This window comes from Oncorhynchus masou, chromosome 31, assembly GCF_036934945.1.
Source record: "Oncorhynchus masou masou isolate Uvic2021 chromosome 31, UVic_Omas_1.1, whole genome shotgun sequence".
NCBI classification, from domain to species: domain Eukaryota; kingdom Metazoa; phylum Chordata; class Actinopteri; order Salmoniformes; family Salmonidae; genus Oncorhynchus; species Oncorhynchus masou.
In genome coordinates, this window is record NC_088242.1 from 12,447,102 (window position 1) to 12,466,276 (window position 19,175).

Here is a 19,175-nt window from a genome sequence, read left to right on the forward strand (position 1 = left end):
GGGATTAAAAACAGAGTACATGAAAAAAGAAGACCTAGAATTTCATTTTGTCAGACCACCTTTAATTCTACAATGTAGAAAATAGTAAAAATAAAGAAAACCCCTTGAATGAGTTAGGTGTTCAAAAACTTTTGACCGGTAGTGTACATGTAGGCAGAGTTAAAGTAACTATGGCGGTACTCAAACTATCTTCATTAGCTTAAGGAAATGCTCAAATGAAGCCTTGTTGTCTTGTCTGGTGGTCCACATCTTGGCCACTGACCAGTATTTGACCACTGACCAGTACTTTCAGACATATGTCATGCTGCAAGTCGTTACAAACTTGTTTTTTGTGTGTGTGGGTGTCACATATCTGTATGTTGTGTAGTTGGAGGAGGGGCCTTAAAGGGTGCTGAGTGAAGGTAGAGTTCCCTTGAAATTCATACGCACTTCTAAGGAAACCTGGTGACCTGTCAATGTGGGCACCTGTGGTTTAAGTAAACCTGTCAGTGTGAGCACACAGGAGGTTTGAGGATTCCATGCACTGGTAAGTGAAGTAGCTATTATCAATATTATTCTAAACAGCAGGGTGATAAATGATAATCAAATATGTGATGACAGCTATCACAAAACATAGACACCACTCATTAAGCATGGTCTGTTTAATGTCTGAAAAGCATTTCTAGTTGGACTAATTCAGGCATATTCTAAATCGAAACAGTGTGGTGATTGCGGAATTGAGTCAGTTGTGTAAATAGTTGAGTGGGATCGTTTAAGAAAAGAATATGTCCTGCTGTATTTATTACTATTTGTTATAATCTTTCTGACATTCGCCTGACAATGTAGGGTCATTTTCACACCTCATTTTCTAATCACACACACTCACTAATCAAGCACAGTTCTGAATTCTGAATTTCCCCCGGACAAGACGTTGATGTAGTTGAACAAGGTACACATCCATTTTGTGCAGTGCACTTTTGTCAGGTGTGAGCTAAGGCAGACTGCAACCCTAGGGTCATTAGAAGATGCAACAAGGTCGTCAAAGACTGCGACCCTGGCTTGAGAAGCAGATACAGTCAGGGAAATACCCAGGTGTCACCTGGCTTGATGAGGTGAGATATTGTTCCGCATGTTTTCAATCATTTTACAATAATATTTTCATAATCCATATTGTCAATACTTTTGTTCGTATATATTTATAGTATGGATACACTGTAGTCAGTATGCATACTGTATTGTACTCTCTGTACGGATTTAGGTCTAAAGTTTGATAAATAAAAGCTTTTAGGCCACACACCTTAATTATGTTAGATATCGTGTAAGACTGCTCCCACAAGAACATGTTTAAATCCATCCCCACAGATCAGTGGAGGCTGCTGAGGGAAGAACGGCTCATAATAATTGCTGGAACGACGCAAATGGAATCGCATTGAACATATTGAACACAATTGCATTGAAATGGTATTTCATACCATTCCACCTATTCCGCTCCAGCCATTATACCACGAGCCCTTCCTCCCCAATTAAGGTGCCACCAACAGCCTGTGTCACAGATATCAGATCTCAAGTGAAACATCATTTTGATCATAGCCATTAGAAGTGAAGTCCACTCTAATGGGGGTATCACATCATTCTTTTGAGAATATACTGCCTTTGTCACAGTTCAGATGGGAAAAGGTGAAAGGTAAAACATTTTGACGACTCTGCTTTGAACTTTAGACAGCTCAAGTTTTCCAGATTCCTTGGAAGCATGCGTCTCGACATGGTTGGAATATAGACAAGGACGCCACTTTGTTCCGAAACTGGGCAATGCACACAGGTAAGAAGCAAGTCCAGACACCAATGTACAAAGCTCTCTGATTGCTCAATGCAAAGCTATCTTCCATCAAGGCATGAAGGTATTATGTACAGTTGAAGTCGAAAGTTTACATACACTTAGGTTGGAGTCATTAAAATGTGTTTTTCAACCACTCCACAAATGTCTTGTTAACAAACTATAGTTTTGGCAAGTCAGTTAGGAGATCTACTTTGCATGACACAATACATTTTTCCAACAATTATTTACAGACAGATTATTTCACCTATAATTCACTGTATCACAATTCCAGTGGGTCAGAAGTTTACATACACTAAGTTGACAGTGACTTTTAAACAGCTTGGAAAATTCCAGAAAATTATGTCATGGCTTTAGAAGCTTCTGATGGGCTAATTGAAATAATTTGAGTCAATTGGAGGTGTACCTGTGGATGTATTTCAAGGCCTACCTTCAAACTCAGTGCCTCTTTGTTTGACATCATGGGAAAATCAAAAGAAATCAGCCAAGACCTCAGAAAAAAAATGTAGACCTCCACAAGTCTGGTTCATCCTTGGGTGCAAATTCCAAATGCCTGAAGGTACCACGTTCATCTGTACAAACAATAGTATGCAAGTATAAACACTATGGGACCACGCAGCCGTCATACCACTCAGGAAGGAGACGCGCTTTGTCCCCTAGAGATGAAAGTACTTTGGATCCGAAAAGTGAAAATCAATCCCAGAACAGCAGCAAAGGACCTTGTGAAGATGCTGGAGGAAACAGGTACAAAAGTATCTATTTCCACAGTAAAACAAGTCCTATATCGACACAACCTGAAAGGCCGGTCAGCAAGGAAGGAGCCGCTGCTCCAAAACCACCATAAAAAAGCCAGACTACGGTTTGAAACTGCACATGGGGCCAAAGAAATGTGGTTTGGCCACGGTTTGGCCATAATGACCATTGTTATGTTTGGAGGAAAAGGGGGATGCTTGCAAGTCGAAGAACACCATCCTAAACGTGAAGCATGGGTGGCAGCATCATGTTATGGGGGTGCTTTGCTGCAGGAGGGACTGGTGCACTTCACAAAATAGATGGCATCATGAGGAGGAGAAAATTATGTGGATATATTGAAGCAACATCTCAAGACATCAGTCAGGAAGTTAAAGCTTGGTAGCAAATGGGTCTTCCAAATGGACAATGACCCCAAGCATACTTCCAAAGTTGTGGCAAAATGGCAATCCTATAGAACATTTGTGGGCAGTACTGAAAAAGTGTGTGCGAGCAAGGAGGCCTACAAACCTGACTCAGTTCCACCAGCTCTGTCAGGAGGAATGGGCCAAAATTCACCCAACTTATTGTGGGAAGCTTGGGGAAGGCTACCTGAAACGTTTTACCCAAGTTAAACAATTTAAAGGCAATGTTACCAAATAATAGAGTGTATGTAAACGTCTGACTCACTGGGAATGTGATGAAAGAAATAAAAGCTGAAAGAAATAATTCTCTACTATTATTCTGACATTTCACATTCTTAAAATAAAGTGGTGATCCTAACTGACCTAAAACTTTAGGAATTGTGAAAAATAGAGTTTAAATGTATTTGGCTAAGGTGTATGTAAACTTCTGACTTCAACTGTATTCCAAAGTCCCAGATGTTCCATGTCTGAAGCGAGTTAGAACAACAGCAATACATTTAGCAGTTTGCGTTGTTGCAATATGATAATTCTTTGCCCACGCTTCAGATGGCTATATCAGTCCACTAATGCAGGACTAGTAAAGGCACAGTGCACTACTTTTGGTAAACAATATTGTTTTCAAAAGATATCTTTCTATTTTTTATTATGAATTTTCAGGGGGTTCTGCAGCACCCTCAGCACCCCTGTGGCTATGCGTGACCCTTGTGGAATTAACGTTTTTCTTATCTTCCATGTTCAATGGCCATAGCACCTGGAGCATTTCCAAACAGCAGTGTTTTGATGCATTGTCATTCAAGCAGAGATTCTTAGGAAGCCCTGATAAGCTATTTGCCTGGAAACACCGTTGTCACACAAGCCAAACCACATTTTTGTGACGCTACTCTGAAAATATAGTATACCAAGCTACCAATAACTTCACACTGGAAGAAGTTAAGCTACACTAAATCTAGCCTTAAGAAAAAAAGTTTACTAAAGTTACTTAGAAAAAGTAGTTCACTACATCCTTTGTGAAAAATGATCATATGTAAGCTGAAATGTAATAGATTACAAATTGCAAGAGCAAATTACTTCGGGGTCATACGTTAACAGAATGTTTAATTTAGCCAATTCAACACAAAATACTGTTTTAAGTGAGAATTAGGCAGTCCTGATGCTGAAAAAGAAAGGAAATTCTTGCTTCCTTCACCCATATTTTCTTTACGCAGAAAAAAGTAGTGTGTAGTTCCAGTAGTTAGCTACACCGCTACATGGCGAGAATACTAAATACTGAAAATACTACATAGGTTAGAATTCAGTTCAACTACCACCCAGCTACTGCAAAATGTAGTTAAATTACTAGTTGAACTACATGTAGTTCACTACTACCCAACACTGTTCACATCTATGGATGGTCAAATGCAAATCAATTGTTGTGGATATGGATAGTTTTATCAATTGTTACTATATTTTCCTGTACAGACAAGGGCAACAAATTGACCAATTTGTGCGTGCGTTTTCAAAGTCAGTACTTGGAACCTTTGGGATAAATCAAATTTAATTTGTCACATGCGCCGAATACAACAAGTAACACACCTTACCGCATACTTACAATCCCTTAACCAACAATACAGTTCAAAAATATTTACTAAATAAACTCAAGTAAAACACTACTTCCTCATCCTTGCTTGCATGTAAAGTGACACAGTTTACAGGTTTGCTTTGATGAACTAATTGTATCCCTTCGTTTCAAGGCAGATACAAACCTGGGATAGACAAGCCTGATCCAAAGACCTGGAAAGCCAACTTCCGATGTGCCCTGAACACTCTACCCGATGTGAAAGAGCTGCAGGGCAAGAGCATCAAGAAGGGCAGTAATGCCTCCAGGGTTTACATGATGCTGCCTGTTGTTAAACGTATCAAACAAAGAAAAGGTGAGTAGCTTTAGAATGCATGCTTTAAGTTGTTTACAATGTTGGCGGTAGTTACTCTGAAAATATAGTTTACTAAGCTACCAATAACTTCACACTGGAAGAAGTTAAACTACACTAAAGCTACCCTTAAAAAGGTTTACTGGAGTTACTTTGAAAAAGTAGTTCATTACATACAAACTACTTCGTGAAAAACTGCATATGTAAATTGGATGTCACAGACTACAAATTGCAAGAACATATCAGTTTGGGGTCATAGGTTAACAGCATGTTTAATTCCGCTTATTTAACCCAAAAACAATGTTTCAAGTGAGAATTAGGCAGGTCTGATGAAATTCTTCATCTGATGAAGTTGTTTGCAGTTCCGGTAGTTAGCTGCACGGCTACATGGCAAAATATATTTATTTATATAGCCCTTCTTACATCAGCTGATATATCAAAGTGCTGTACAGAAACCCAGCCTAAAACTCCAAACAGCAAGCAAATGCAGGTGTAGAAGCACAGTGGCTAGGAAAAACTCCCTAAAAGGCCAAAACCTAGGAATAAACCTAGAGAGGAACTAGGCTATGAGGGGTGGCCAGTCCTCTTCTGGCTGTGCCTGGTGGAGATTATAACAGAACATGGCCAAGATGGTCAAATGTTCATAAATGACCAGCATGGTCAAAAAATAGTAATCACAGTGAACAGGTCAGGGTTCCATAGCCGCAGGCAGAACAGTTGAAACTGGAGCAGCAGCATGGCCAGGTGGACTCGGGACAACAAGGAGTCATCATGCCAGGTAGTCCTGAGGCATGGTCCTAGGGCTCAGGTCCTCCGAGAGAGAGAATTAGAGAGAGCGTACTTAAATTCACACAAGACACCGGATAAGACAGGAGAAATACTCCAGATGTAATAGACTGACCCTAGCCCCATGATACAAACTACTGCAGTATAAATACTGGAGGCTGAGACAGGAGGGGTCAGGAGACACTGTGGCCCCATCCAATGATACCCCCGGTCAGGGCCAAACAAATTCAAAAGACAGATGCAGAGCCTCAGTCTGACGCCATTAAAAGTTAATTTACCACCTTCACAAGTGCAGTCTCAGTGCTATGATGGGGTCTAAAACCAGACTGAAGCATTTCGTATACATTGTTTGTCTTCAAGAAGGCAGTGAGTTGCTGCGCAACAGATTTTTCTAACATTTTTGAGAGGAATGGAAGAATTGATATAGGCCAATTCGTTTTTTATTTTCTGGGTCAAGGTTTGGCTTTTTCAAGAGGCTTTATATTACTGCCACTTTTAGTAAGTTTGGTACACATTTGGTGGATAGAGAGCCGTTTATTATGTTCAACATAGGAGGGCCAAGCACAGGAAGCATCTCTTTCAGTAGTTTAGTTGGAATAGGATCCAGTATGCAGCTTGAAGGTTTAGAGGCCATGATTATTTTCATCATTGTGTCAAGAGATATAGTACTAAAACGCTTGAGTGTCTCCCTTGATCCTAAGTCCTGGCAAAGTTGTGCAGACTCAGGACAACTGAGCTTTGGAGGAATACGCAGATTTAAAGAGGAGTCCGTAATTTGCTTTCTAACGATCAGGATCTTTTCCTCGAAGTTCATGAATTTATTACTGCTGAAGTGAAAGTCATCCTCTCTTGGGGAATGCTGCTTTTTAGTTAGCTTTGCAACAGTATCAACATTTTTTATGATTGTTCTTATTTTCCTCAATTAAGTTGGAAAAATAGGATAATTGAGCAATTGACCAAGCTAGTTGGAAGACTTCCCGTTTGGTGTGGCACCATTTCCTTTCCAATTTTCTGGAAGCTTGCTTCAGAGCTCGGGTATTTTCTGTATACCAGGGAGCTAGTTTCTTATGACAAATTGTTTCGTTTTTTAGGGGTGCAACTGCATTCAGGGTATTGCGCAAAGTTAAATTGTGAGTTCCTCAGTTAGGTGGTTAACTGATTTTTGTCCTCTGACGTCCTTGGGTAGGCAGAGGGAGTCTGGAAGGGCATCAAGGAATCTTTGGGTTGTCTGAGAATTTATGGCACGACTTTTGATGCTCCTTGGTTGGTGTGTGAGCAGATTATTTGTTGCGATTGCAAGCATAATAAAATGGTGGTCCGATAGTCCAGGATTATGAGGAAAAACATTAAGGTCCACAACATTTATTCCATGGGACAAAACTAGGTCCAGAGTATGACTGTGACAGTGAGTAGGTCCGGAAACATGTTGGACAAAACCCACTGAGTCGATGATGGCTCCGAAAGCCTTTTGGAGTGGGTCTGTGGACTTTTCCATGTGAATATTTAAGTCACCAAAAATTAGAATATTATCTGCTATGACTGCAAGGTCCAATAGGAATTCAGGGAACTCAGTGAGGAACGCTGTATATGGCCCAGGAGGCCTGTAAACAGCAGCTATAAAAAGTGATTGAGTAGGCTGCATAGATTTCATGACTAGAAGCTCAAAAGACGAAAATGTATTTTTTTTTTTGTAAATTGAAATTTGCTACCGTAAATGTTAGCAACACCTCCACCTTTGCGGGATGCGCGGGGGTTATGGTCACTAGTGTAACCAGAAGGTGAGGCCTAATTTATCACAGTAAATTCATCAGGTTTAAGCTATGTTTCAGTCAGGCCAATCACATCAAGATTATGATCAGTGATTAGCTCATTGACTATACCTGCCTTTGAAGTGAGGGATCTAACATTAAGTAGCCCTATTTTGTAATGTGAGGTATCACGATCTCTTTCAATAATGGCAGGAATGGAGGAGGTCTTTATTCTGGTGAGATTGCTAAGGCGAACACCGCCATGTTTAGTTTTGCCCAACCTAGGTCGAGGCACAGACAAGGTCTCAATGGGAATAGCTGAGCTGACTACACTGACTGTGCTAGTGGCAGACTCCACTAAGCTGGCAGGCTGGTTAACAGCCTGCTGCCTGGCCTGCACCCTACTTCATTATGGAGCTAGGGGAGTTAGAGCCCTGTCTATGTTCGTAGATTAGATGAGAGCACCCCTCCAGCTCGGATGGAGTCCATTACTCCTCAACAGGCCAGACTTGGTCCTGTTTGTGGGTGAGTCCCAGAATGAGGGCCAATTATCTACAAATTCTATCTTTTGGGAGGGGCAGAAAACAGTTTTCAACCAGCGATTGAGTTGTGAGACACTGCTGAAGAGCTCATCACTCCCCCTAACTGGGAAGGGGCCAGAGACAATTACTCAATGCCGACACCTCTTTCTAGCTGATTTACACGCTGAAGCTATGTGGTGACCTCTGGCTGTTTCATCTGAACATAGTTGGTGCCAACGATCACCAAAGCAAGTAATTCACTACTGAAAACACTACCTAGATTAGACTTTAGTTCAACTTCCACCAAACTACTGCAAAATGTAGTTCAACTACATCACAGGAGGTTGTTGGCAACTTAATTTGTTTGGATGGGCTCGTGGTAATGGCAGGAGCGGAATATGTGGAATGGTATCACATACACCAAACACATGATTTCCATGCATTAAATGCCATTTGCGCCATTCCAGATATTATTATGAGTCATTCTCCCCACAGCTGCCTCCACCGAACTACATGTAGTTCACTGCTCCACAACACAGGTTGTTTATCATATTAAGTTGATTTAAATGATCAAGAGTATACATCTCAGTGATGGAATATAGTTCACTGATAATAAGTTGTGTTGTTTCCTGTCCCTTTCTTTGTTCCTGTCTAGGACCTCAGAAGTCAGACGTTGATATAAAACATAGTCCGATCTCCCTCTCAGAAAATGAGGCACGTTCTTGTGCTCCACTGGATAGGTTTGCAGGTAGGGACAACTCACTATAGAGTATTGGCAGAAAGTCACTGTCCTGCATTCTCTTGATATCAACTCAAACTAGTGTTTAAGCATCAGCCCGTCCCCGTTTCCATAGAGGTTTTCCTGAAGTATAGAGGTGGACAGACCAGTCACAACCCTGCTATGTTTCATGTTGAGGACAACTACCCTCCAAACAACAACGAGGAAAGATCACCAGAACAGCCCTACTCTCACCAGTCTTCCTTCACACCTGAAGCACATAGTAAGAGCTGCATATGCAGGTTGGCATTTATTGACATGATTCATGTACTGCATGGTGGGGACTAGCTGGCACAGCCAGTTATAAGATCTGATTTCAAACCTAACCACACCCTTTACCCTAACCACACTGCTAACCCTAATCTTAAATTAAGACCTAAAAACTATTTTTACAATACAGTCAATTTTGACTTTGCAGTTGGCCCATCTAGCAGAAATCGCTCAGTTCTGCCTACAGGGCAAGACTTATGACAATAAACGCCAACTTGCAATGTACAGTGCCTTCAGAAAATATTCACAATCCCTTGACTTTTTCCACATTTTGTTGTTACAGCCTGAATTTGAAATGGATTATATTGAGATGTTATGTCACTGGCCTGCACACAACACCCCATAATTTTTTACAAATTAATAAAAAATTAAAAGCTGTCGAGTCAATATATTCAACCCCTGTTATGGCAGGCGTAAATATGTGCGTAAAAATGTACACGGTCTCTGTGTGCAATAATAGTGTATAACATGTTTTTTTAAATGACTCATCTCTGTACCCCACACATACAATGATCTGTAAGGACGCCCAATCAAGCAGTGCATTTCACAAAGACCAGGGGGGTATTCCAATGCCTCGCAAAGGGCACCTGTTGGTAGATGGGTAAAAAAGAAAAGCAGAGATTGAACATCCCTTTAGAGCATATTGCACTTTGGATGGTTTATCAACACACCCAGTCACCAGAAATATACAGGTGTCCTTCCTAACTCAGTTGTTAGAGAGGAAGGAAACCGCTCAAGGATTTCAACATAAGGCCAATGGTGACTTTAAAACAGTTAGTTAATTTCTCTATGTCCTGAATACAACGTGTGGTTTGGGGGGATATCCAACACAACATCACTGAGTACCACTCTTCATATTTTCAAGCGTGGTGGCTGCATCATGTTATGGGTATACTTGTCATCGGGAAGGACTAGGGATTTTTTTTAGGATAAAAAGAAACAGAATAGAGCTAAGTAGAGGCAAAATCCTAGAGGAAACCCTGGTTCGTCTGCTTCCAACAGACACTGAGAGACAAATTAAACTTTCAGCAGGTCAACCTAGAACACAAGGCCAAATATACACAGAAGTTGCTTACCAAAACGACATTGAATGTTCCAGAGTGGCCTAGTTACAGTTTTGACTTAAAATCATCTTGAAAATGGCTGTCTGACAATGATCAACAATAAACATGACAGAGCTTGAATAGTTAAAAAGTGTGCAAATATTGTACAATCCAGGTATGCAAAGCTTTTACACTTACCCAGAAAGAATCACAGCTGTCATCATCCCAAAGGGGATTCTAACATGTATTAACTCATGGGTGTGAATACTTATGTTAAATTAGATATTTTTGTATTCCATTTTCAATAAATTTACAAAAACTTTGGGGTATTATGTGTATTCAGGCTTCAACATAAAATGTGGAATAAGTCAAGGGGTATGAATAAGATACTTTATAAAGCTAAAGTGTCAATATTCATACAAAAGTAGAGTTTTTTTTCTATAAATGATAACATTTTGCCTGGTCTTTGTACCTATACAGAAAACTCTGATGCTAATGAGCAAGCAGACGCTGTATTAAAGGTAAATTAGCAGGTTCTATGATTTCAGAGGGGATTTGTGTAAGCTCGTTACTATGTATAATATGAACATACATTATAACGTTCCATGCAACTACAATTTCAAACCAGTGAGATGTGCTCCTGCAGATAGTTGATCACCTAAAACACTTGGAGCACTGGAGCCAGTCTAATGACAACAGAAGCTGGAGGGCAGCAGACACCAGCTGGGTGGATAGTTACTGTAAGTAAGGCACTTGACTATTTTCTCTTCATTCCCCAAGCGGACAACTTTCAAGTAATTTCCTCACAGATGTGGTTCACATTTTGGGTGATAAATCTTTTTCAATACGTTTATCCTCCACTCTACAGGTGAGGATATGGATTACTTGGGGTATCCCATGGAGACTGACTGCTACACTTACAGTGCACAGCAAATACCATTTCTATAAGACGAGTGGGAGCAACATGCATCGAACGGAATGCCAAGCTAAAATCTCAGAAAAAGGAGGATATACCACATTCCAAGCCATGCTGGCACAAACTCTCTAAAATTCTGTATTCTGATGGACTGCAAGACAGCGACCAAGGGTCTGAGCACACAAACAGTACATTAACTATTAAGTGCTACACCATCACATTACAGTGACAGTCTACTTGTTCAGATTAGAATGACCGAGTTCTTTTAAATGTCTGCTTTTTATTGAACTTAAAATTGACACACTAGGCCTACGTTGTTTACGTTATAACTAAACTTCTTAAATTGAGTTTTAGCATAGCATCTCAGGAAATACCCTTCAGGATTGAGATGGTTTAGGATGAGTTGGACCAGAGTGAAGGAAAAACATCAACAGCATATGTGTGAATTCCCAAGAATGTTTAAAAGGCATTCCTCGTTAAGCTGGTTGAGAATGCCAATAGTGTACAAAGCTGTCAAAGCAAAGGGTGGCTACTTTAAAGAATCTCAAAGATGAAATATATTTTGATTTGTTTTAACACTTGTTTTGGTTACTACATGATTCCATCTGTGTTATTTCATAGTTTTGATGTCTTCAATATTATTCAACAATGTAGAAAATCGTCAAAATAAAGAAAACCCCTGGAATGAGTAGGTGTTTCCAAACGTTTGACTGGTACTGTCCAAGGAAGAATTTGGGGGGGGATAAAAAAACAGTACGTGAAAAAAGACCTAGAATTTGATTTCCTCAGACAACCTTTAATGAATGAGCTTATTCCAAGTACAGATAGTTGAATGCATAATTGCAAATCAATCAGGTCATACATATTTTGCGGAATTTCCTTTCGTGCTGGTAACAGTCAGTCCACCAAACACCAGTAAAAACCAGGAAACAGACAGACAGCTATGTCAACAGTCCAGCGACTGGGAAGTCAGTGGTTAATAATCAAACGCACTGCTGAAGCTGCGTTTATGACTGCCTCCACCTCTCCAGTTGCCGCCGCCGCCGCCTCCTCCGCCGTTTCTGAAGCCACGGCCACCTCCCTGTCCTCCAAAGGAACGTCCATATCCACGGTCACCACCCATGCGCGGTTTCTCCTCCAGCTCAGGAAGCTCTGTGGCGATTGACAGCTGCCAACGTCTACCATCCTGCCAGGCATCCTGAGGAGAAGACAATTGGAGTGATCACTGCAAGAACAATCGGGACTCTGTTACTAACCACATGATCTACAGTGGCCTTAATTAACCAAGCCTTTGTTTAACAAAAAAAAAGTGATGATGGATTGCGTGGTTTGTGAAATTTGAGGCAGTAGCATCACTCTGGCAGAGCTTGACAGTAAGGCTGGGGAAATACTCTAAAATGCCCACAATGAAAATACAGTTTGAGAAATGGTCTTGGATAATTGCTCTTCTTAGCTTTGAATAACATTAAACCAAGCCCTTTACATGTGTCCAATTCGTCAAAGTTGATTGGAAAAGCATCTGCTCTCGACTTACCTGGTACTCCTTTACCTTGTCAGCCGGGACATCAAAACAGACTCCCTGCAGAGCAAAAAATACAGCTCACTGATCACATTTTTGCTTAACATCAGGCAAGTAAATTACAGAGCCTCAATAGTATTGCTATTATAGTACAAAGAGTGAAGGAGGGTGGTTTTATTTCAAAGGTGAAAACAGAGACATCACCCTTCCCCTTCTGACCGGAGGCACAATGAATGACAAATGTACCATTTTGCCCTTGAGGAAGGTCATCCCCCGGATCATATTGTCAATCTCCTCTCCCAGTTGCTCCTTCAGACCACGCCAGGCGGAGCCAATGTTTTGCAGCTCCTGGGAGCAGTTCATTGTCATTGTGGTGTAGCCCTGGATGGATTGAATAACAAACATTAAATACAAGTTCAAACCTTTCATGGTGCATTTTAAACCATTATGGGCATTTACACATGTTGACATGTCCTTCATTATTCAATTGCTGCATGTAGACCGAGGTAGCAGGGTCTAAACACTCACCGTGTCAGAGTTGAGGAGGGACCTCTGCTCCAAGGCAGTGGCTCCTGATATGTGTGCCAGGGCAGCAGACAGGGCCTCCACGGCCCCACGCTCCTCAATCAGCTTGGTAGCAGACACGCGGAAATACTCAATGGCTTGGGGAGGCACAGAGTCTAAAAACCTCACTGCGTCTTTACTGGACGATTTGATGATGTCATTGGCAGTGGGCACTCCAACCCGCTTAAATGTAATGCCTGCTTTCTGCTCTACATATCGGAGCTGGTCTTCCTCTTTGCGTTGGTAGAAACAGATGCAGACACCAGTTCTGCCAGCCCGACCAGTTCGACCTGACCGATGAATGTAGGACTCCACATCCTGGTAAAGGGACAACGAAGCGTTCACGTTAATGCCTTGTTGTTGTTGCTAGATCGGCAGGGTAGCCTAGTGGTTAGAGCGCTGGACTAGTAACCGGAAGGTTGCAAGTTCAAACCCCCGAGCTGACAAGGTACAAATATGTCGTTCTGCACAAGGTACAAATCTGTCGTTCTGCCCCTGAACATGCAGTTAACCCACTAGGCCGTCATTGAAAATAAGAATTTGTTCTTAACTTGCCTAGTTAAATAAAGGTAAAATAAAAATGACAGTGTTACTACACATTGAAAAGAACATCTAACATGGTGTTATCACAGTATTCGTCTACCTTTGGGGGTGAGCACTGCACGACCAGGTCTACCTCTGGGATGTCCAACCCGCGGGCAGCAACGTTGGTGGCCACTAGGACCTCGAAGGTGCCACTTCTGAAGCCTTTCAGTGTAATCTCCCTCTGCTTCTGAGGGATGTCCCCATGAAGTGACTGGGAACTCTGCAACATTGAACACAATCAGACCCGAGAATGAATAAGCCAATGAACCCATTAGAAATACAGTCAACTACCTCACTTGACTTTCAATGTCATTTACTGTCTGTCATGTCAAACCTTCCAGGTTGATCCTTGTATCAATTTCCTACCTCACTAATTCAGTGTGCACTGTGTAGCAAACTTAAAACTAACAATCAACAAAGCTACGGTAGGTTTCTGGTACCTGTTTTATGGAGGCATTCATTGACAGCTCGTTGGCATCCTTCTTGGTCTCACAGAAGACGATGGTGCGGCCGTGGCTCCCGCTGTAAACCTGCACCACATCCCCAATGACTGCAGCCCTCTGGGACCAGTGACACGCTATGGCAAGGTGCTGGGTGGGGAGGAAGAGACAGAGGACTTTTAACAAAAAGCGTTGATCGGTGTGAAAACAACTATGTTTAGTAGGCCTGAGTGGACAACACATTACAAAATGACAGCTAAAAATCACTATTGCGTGGTCTTTTACCAGTTTGACATGAACAGAACATGTATGCACACGAGTCGCTTTCGATAAAAGCATCTGATAAATGGTGTGTATAATTATTAGAAATGGGGCGGGCTAAATATGGGTAAAGCTGCTAAATAGCTATGCTATATGTTAACTGGTTTTTGTGTCAGCAGCTGAAGTGCCTAAAATAACGTTGTTGTTTTTGATCACTAGAGTGCTTCCAGGTAAAACACACATTTGATCTTTATCGCTGGATTACAGCCAAGTAGAAATTACAATAGTATGAGTCTGGGGATACAAAAATATGAGTGAAAGGCGAAAGTAGCTTAAGTCAGAAGAAACTGGTTCAGCAAGTATGATGTTTAAGAAACTTGTGCATTTCTTAAGAACCATGAAACTATTGACATTTATTTTTTAACTAAAGTGACGGAGAGGAGTTGTCAATCAAAATGAACCATCACTTGCTGAAAGGATGACAAAATAGTTTTCCTTCTTACCTCTACTGTAGTGGCAGCTTTCTGGGTCTTTTTGCCAATGAGGTCCACATGCTCATAGGTTGGCCTCATGTACCTCTTTGCCACATCATACACCCATGATGGGCATGTGGCAGAGAAGAGCAGGGTCTGGGGGTTGGTCTCAGAGTCTGCCCACAAAGAAACCTTGGATCAGTTCTGTGCATTTATTCCGTACTAAATGTTATGACACACTATTTTGGCCTCCCATCCAACCCAAGGCAAAGCTACAGTATATGGCCGAAATCAATCAATCCCATATGAAAATGTCTCATTACCTTTTTGGTAAGACGCAGACAGTATCTCCTCCACCTGTTCTGCAAAGCCCATATCAAGCATTTGGTCCACTTCATCCAATACAACGTGCTTCAATTGAGACAGGTCCAGTTTGTTATTCTGTAGATGGTCCTTGATACGACCTGGAGTTCCCACTAGGATATCGATGCCACTGCGGATCGCATCAACTGAGAGAAAACAGATCAAAATGATTTTCCACAAATATGATCAACTTAACCGTATATGGAATTTACAGCGTCACTTTTCACAAATAAATAACATCCACTTTGCAATGAAGCCAAATTGTGCACAACTCGAGGATGTTAAATTGAAAAAGTAAGAAATGGGAATGAAACTCACGTTGGGGGTTGTAGGAGCTCCCACCATAGAAACAAGTAACAGACAGTTTCTTTGTCATGTCCTTGAAATCCTTGGATACTTGAATAGCCAATTCTCTGGTTGGAGCAAGGCACAAAATCTATAGAAGTGGACATGATAATGATGGGAAGAAAAGAAATTAGGTATTTCAGTCAAAAGATTATACATGCTCTCAAAGACTATAATGTAGCTAATTGACAATATCTTAGCACTAAAAGCACATGCTGAATATCTGATGGCAGTATCTGCAGCAGACCTACCTTTGGGGCTCTGCCCCTCTTCTTGTCATCTGGGTCATTTTGGAGTTTCTCAATCAGCGGAATGGCAAAAGCTAAAGTTTTCCCAGTGCCTGTTCTTGCCTGGCCAATCACATCCTTTCCCTCGTACACAGAATTGAAGGTTTGTGTTTGGATGTCAAAGAGGTAAGATATGCCTCTTGCTAGAGGGAAAAGAGATGATTAAAATGTAGGTGGCCCAAATATCAAGAACAGACTGCACGTTTAAAAATGTGTAACTCAACTGAAAAAGCATTTTAGTTGAATGAAAATAGACAAATAAGAAAAAAAAAATACCTTGAAGTAGTTTAATGGTGTTGGGGGAGATTCTGAAGTTAGAGAAGGCTCCCTCTTTTTGTTCTGGCGTCTCCTAAATGCATGAAAACAGAGAAATCAACAGACTGACAATGTTCTTAAAGTCCTTTAAATTACTTTTCCAAAAACCACTTCACCGATGAATCAGAAAATCACTGGAAAGACTCACGGTCTCTTTTCCACTGTCGGAGTCCTCGCCTGATTGTGCTGGAGTTGTCGCCGCGGTATGCCCATTAGTTTGTGCAATCAGCGTGGGAGTCTCAGGCAACACTCCGTTGACGATGACCTTTTCATCTGTCTTTTTTTCCTTTTTCTTCTTCTTCTTCTTCTGTTGGTAATGGCAAAATGGAACATGGTAAAAAGCCGTGTTGATTACTGATGAACATTTATTCTGTTGGCCTAGCTAGTTTCAAAAGGTCTGATTATGAAATTATTCTATTAATTCCCATCTGAAGACTAGCTCAAATAAACAATGTGTATTTGAAAAACATGTCAAAACAAATCAATACCCATCCGTTGTAATGCAGTACTGAGTGTAGACATGTTTAATCAAAACAACATATAATATAAGTAACCTCGGTTGCTTTGTCATTGTCTGCAGACTCCCCATTGGAATGAGATGTGTTGTCCTTCAAAGGTGATTCTTCTGCGTTGCTGTTAACATCAACTTCTGCGCCCCCGTTAGTTTTGTCCTCTTTTTCCTTCTTCTTCTTCTTCTTCTTGGGAGCAGGAGGTTCACAGTCAGGTTCCTCTTCAACAACCGTTTTCTGTTTCTTGATTTTCTTTCCCTCCTTGGTCTTCTTCTCCTTTATTTTCTACCAACCAAACATAGTGCACCAGACATTAACACAGGGCACCAGACATTAAGTTGAAGGGGACAGAATAGTTGCAAGTTATATCAATGTATAGCTATATTTCTTCTATAAGTTATCTAGTGAACTAGAAAGACAGATGGATACATTACGCTCCCGAGTAGCACAGCTGTCTATGGCACTGCAGCTCAGTGCTAGAGGCGTCACTACAGGCCCTGGTTCGATTCCAGGCTGTATCACAACCGGCCGTGATTGGGAGTCCTATAGGGCGGCGCATAATTGGCCCAGCGTTGTCCGGGTTAGGCCGTCACTATAAACGATGACGTTCTTAACTGACTTGCCTCGTTAAATTAAAATTATATTGTATAAATGGTTGCTGATCAGCAATGGAAACATGTCGAGCAACGTCATCCATCAAGTGCTGTACATGGCACAAATTGATAGGCTGTGACTGTACCCGAGTACATGGTGGGCTCGCAGAGAGTCAGGGTTCCTGCCTGTGCGAACATAGCTCAGTAGGCTACAGGGGCTGCAGTAAATACAGTGCAGCTCAAGAGGCCGGGTTTGATCCGGTATTTCAGGTGCCGAAGTCGGTCATTGCTCACTACGGAAGCAGCTGCTTTATAGGTCGCCATTGTAAATGAGAACTTGTTCTCAACTAGCCTACCTGGTTAAATAAAATAAAAAAATATATAAAAAAATAAGTGGGATGCATTGTTGAGCGCTACATCCCGAGGGGTTCGTGTTGATTGTACGGAGATTGTGACATTCGGTTAAATGGCGTCCCTTGAGAAAGCAAGAACAAGATATATGTCAGGAGAAGTGCAGTATTATCATAAGGAGACGTATAATTGGAATACAGGGGAGGAATGAAGGGAAAAAGAGAGGCAGGGAAGGTCTAAAAGAGAGAGGGAGGGAGGAAGAGGGCGAGCTTGAGTCAGTTAAAAAAATTGTAGAAAAAAGGGAGATGGTTTGTTAAAGAAGAATGGTAGAAAGTAAAAGCTGAAGGAGCTGAAGACCGGAGGAGAACGAAGTGAATGAGGGCGAAGTATCAGAGGTGGTAGGTGTGGTGAAGTTCTCAGAGCCTGAAGCCTGCACCGAGGGTCAGGATAAAGATGAGTCTAACAATGGGAGTGAAGTTTTTCTTTTTTTTCAGTGGACCTTTGCCTTTTGGCTGATCCATTTGTGCTTTCAGGGTGGGTGAAAACAGAGTTGGGTACTATGGAATTGTGAGGGTAACCAGAAGTGGTCTTGTGATAATTGTTGGTTTCTGCTGGTCTGAGGGAGAAGGCGCTCAGTGTTAAATGAATGGGGGCAAGAAATGTGAATTGTTTCGCTCTCAAGAGGGGGCCACATTGAAACGAGTGATTACTGAGGTAGCAGTAAATGTTAAAGTTGACCAACCGAAGGGGAAGATTCCCAGTGTGTGTGATGCTTGTCGTTTGGTGAGAAGCAGACAGGGCAGGCAGCGAGAGTAGTGAAACAGAAGTGTCACGGTCTGTTCTTTTGAGTTTTGATGCTGAGTCTTTGCCTGACAAAGTGATGTTAGGATATATACAGGGTGTGTTAAGTAGAGATGTCACAATTGCCCGTTGGCATGAGGTAGGACTAAATAGATTTAAATAATGGAGTAGGGTGGTGTTATTTTAATTACATTTGTTATTTTGAGAGTGTAGTGTTTGATGGTAGGGTATTTGTATATTTTTCAAGCGTTAGGTGGCGGTAATGCAACATATTGGATGCCAACCGCCGTTAAACCTCATCGAAGAAGAGTTCATGGTGGAAAGTTGATCCTTCTGTTTTGCGGATCAGCTGGCCACGTGTCATGGGCACGAGGCTGCGCGCTAGTAGCAATGAACATGCGGCGATGGCGAGCTAATTTCTACAAAGACTGGCAGTTGTTTAAACCTCTACTTGTATTTTCCCGCAAAGCGTACCTCTAGCATAATGGCAATACAATTTGAACAATATGACATCTGTGACGACATTATATAACGTTCGCTACAACGCGGATGAAGAATGTAACTAGCTAGCATGCCGTATAGCGGGGCTAGCCAGCGGGTATAGTACAGTTTCGGCTATTTAGCGAGCGTTAACAACCAGCTATTTGTGTTCCATTTTACTTACTTTGGGTGTCGTACTGCCCGCACTAATGTCCATTTCACCTTCCATCCCGATGTCTTCGGTTTCAAAAATAATCTTTGACGGCATCTTCCCCGGTTGTTTTCCCTTAGAGTGGACACAGGCTATCCCCACCGGCACGCGTACAGAAAGGAACGACACGACTGTGTGGTGT

At 41.6% G+C, this 19,175-nt stretch overlaps 2 protein-coding genes across 3 annotated transcripts; one reads left to right on the forward strand and one right to left on the reverse strand.

Annotated features, from left to right (window-relative positions):
• The first annotated feature begins 436 nt into the window (after positions 1–436).
• LOC135523444 (interferon regulatory factor 1-like) lies at positions 437–11,625 on the forward strand. 2 transcript variants are annotated; one of them, XM_064950113.1, is made up of 9 exons: positions 437–526; positions 950–1,091; positions 1,699–1,798; positions 4,698–4,877; positions 8,585–8,677; positions 8,784–8,930; positions 10,501–10,541; positions 10,667–10,760; positions 10,889–11,625. In XM_064950113.1, exons 2-9 carry the CDS (start codon positions 1,005–1,007, stop codon positions 10,966–10,968), a joined length of 822 nt encoding a protein of 273 aa, XP_064806185.1. In that variant the 5' UTR covers positions 437–526; positions 950–1,004; the 3' UTR covers positions 10,969–11,625. The 2 variants fall into 2 exon arrangements, with proteins under 2 accessions (XP_064806185.1, XP_064806186.1); XM_064950114.1 differs by having other exon boundaries at positions 438–526; positions 993–1,091.
• An 86-nt stretch (positions 11,626–11,711) lies between these two features.
• On the reverse strand, positions 11,712–19,175 carry LOC135523441 (nucleolar RNA helicase 2-like). Its single transcript, XM_064950109.1, has 14 exons — positions 19,007–19,175; positions 16,643–16,882; positions 16,237–16,395; positions 16,050–16,122; positions 15,738–15,916; positions 15,460–15,577; positions 15,102–15,287; positions 14,809–14,954; positions 14,045–14,194; positions 13,663–13,824; positions 12,984–13,337; positions 12,702–12,836; positions 12,471–12,515; positions 11,712–12,134 (listed from the first exon to the last, which is right to left on the reverse strand). Exons 1-14 carry the CDS (start codon positions 19,088–19,090, stop codon positions 11,913–11,915), a joined length of 2,253 nt encoding a protein of 750 aa, XP_064806181.1. The 5' UTR covers positions 19,091–19,175; the 3' UTR covers positions 11,712–11,912.

Bases quoted from the DNA above. Each gene is read 5' to 3' on its own strand.
- LOC135523444 (XM_064950113.1), top strand. From the start codon at position 1,005: ATGCAACAAGGTCGTCAAAGACTGCGACCCTGGCTTGAGAAGCAGATA. The intron at 1,799-4,697 runs GTAAGAAGCAAG...CTTCGTTTCAAG, and splicing joins AAACTGGGCAATGCACACAG to GCAGATACAAACCTGGGATA. The intron at 4,878-8,584 runs GTGAGTAGCTTT...GTTCCTGTCTAG, and splicing joins ACGTATCAAACAAAGAAAAG to GACCTCAGAAGTCAGACGTT.
- LOC135523441 (XM_064950109.1), bottom strand. From the start codon at position 19,090: ATGCCGTCAAAGATTATTTTTGAAACCGAAGACATCGGGATGGAAGGT. The intron at 13,825-14,044 runs GTACCAGAAACC...TCAATGTTGCAG, and splicing joins TGAATGCCTCCATAAAACAG to AGTTCCCAGTCACTTCATGG. The intron at 13,338-13,662 runs GTAGACGAATAC...TCCCTTTACCAG, and splicing joins TGCAGTGCTCACCCCCAAAG to GATGTGGAGTCCTACATTCA.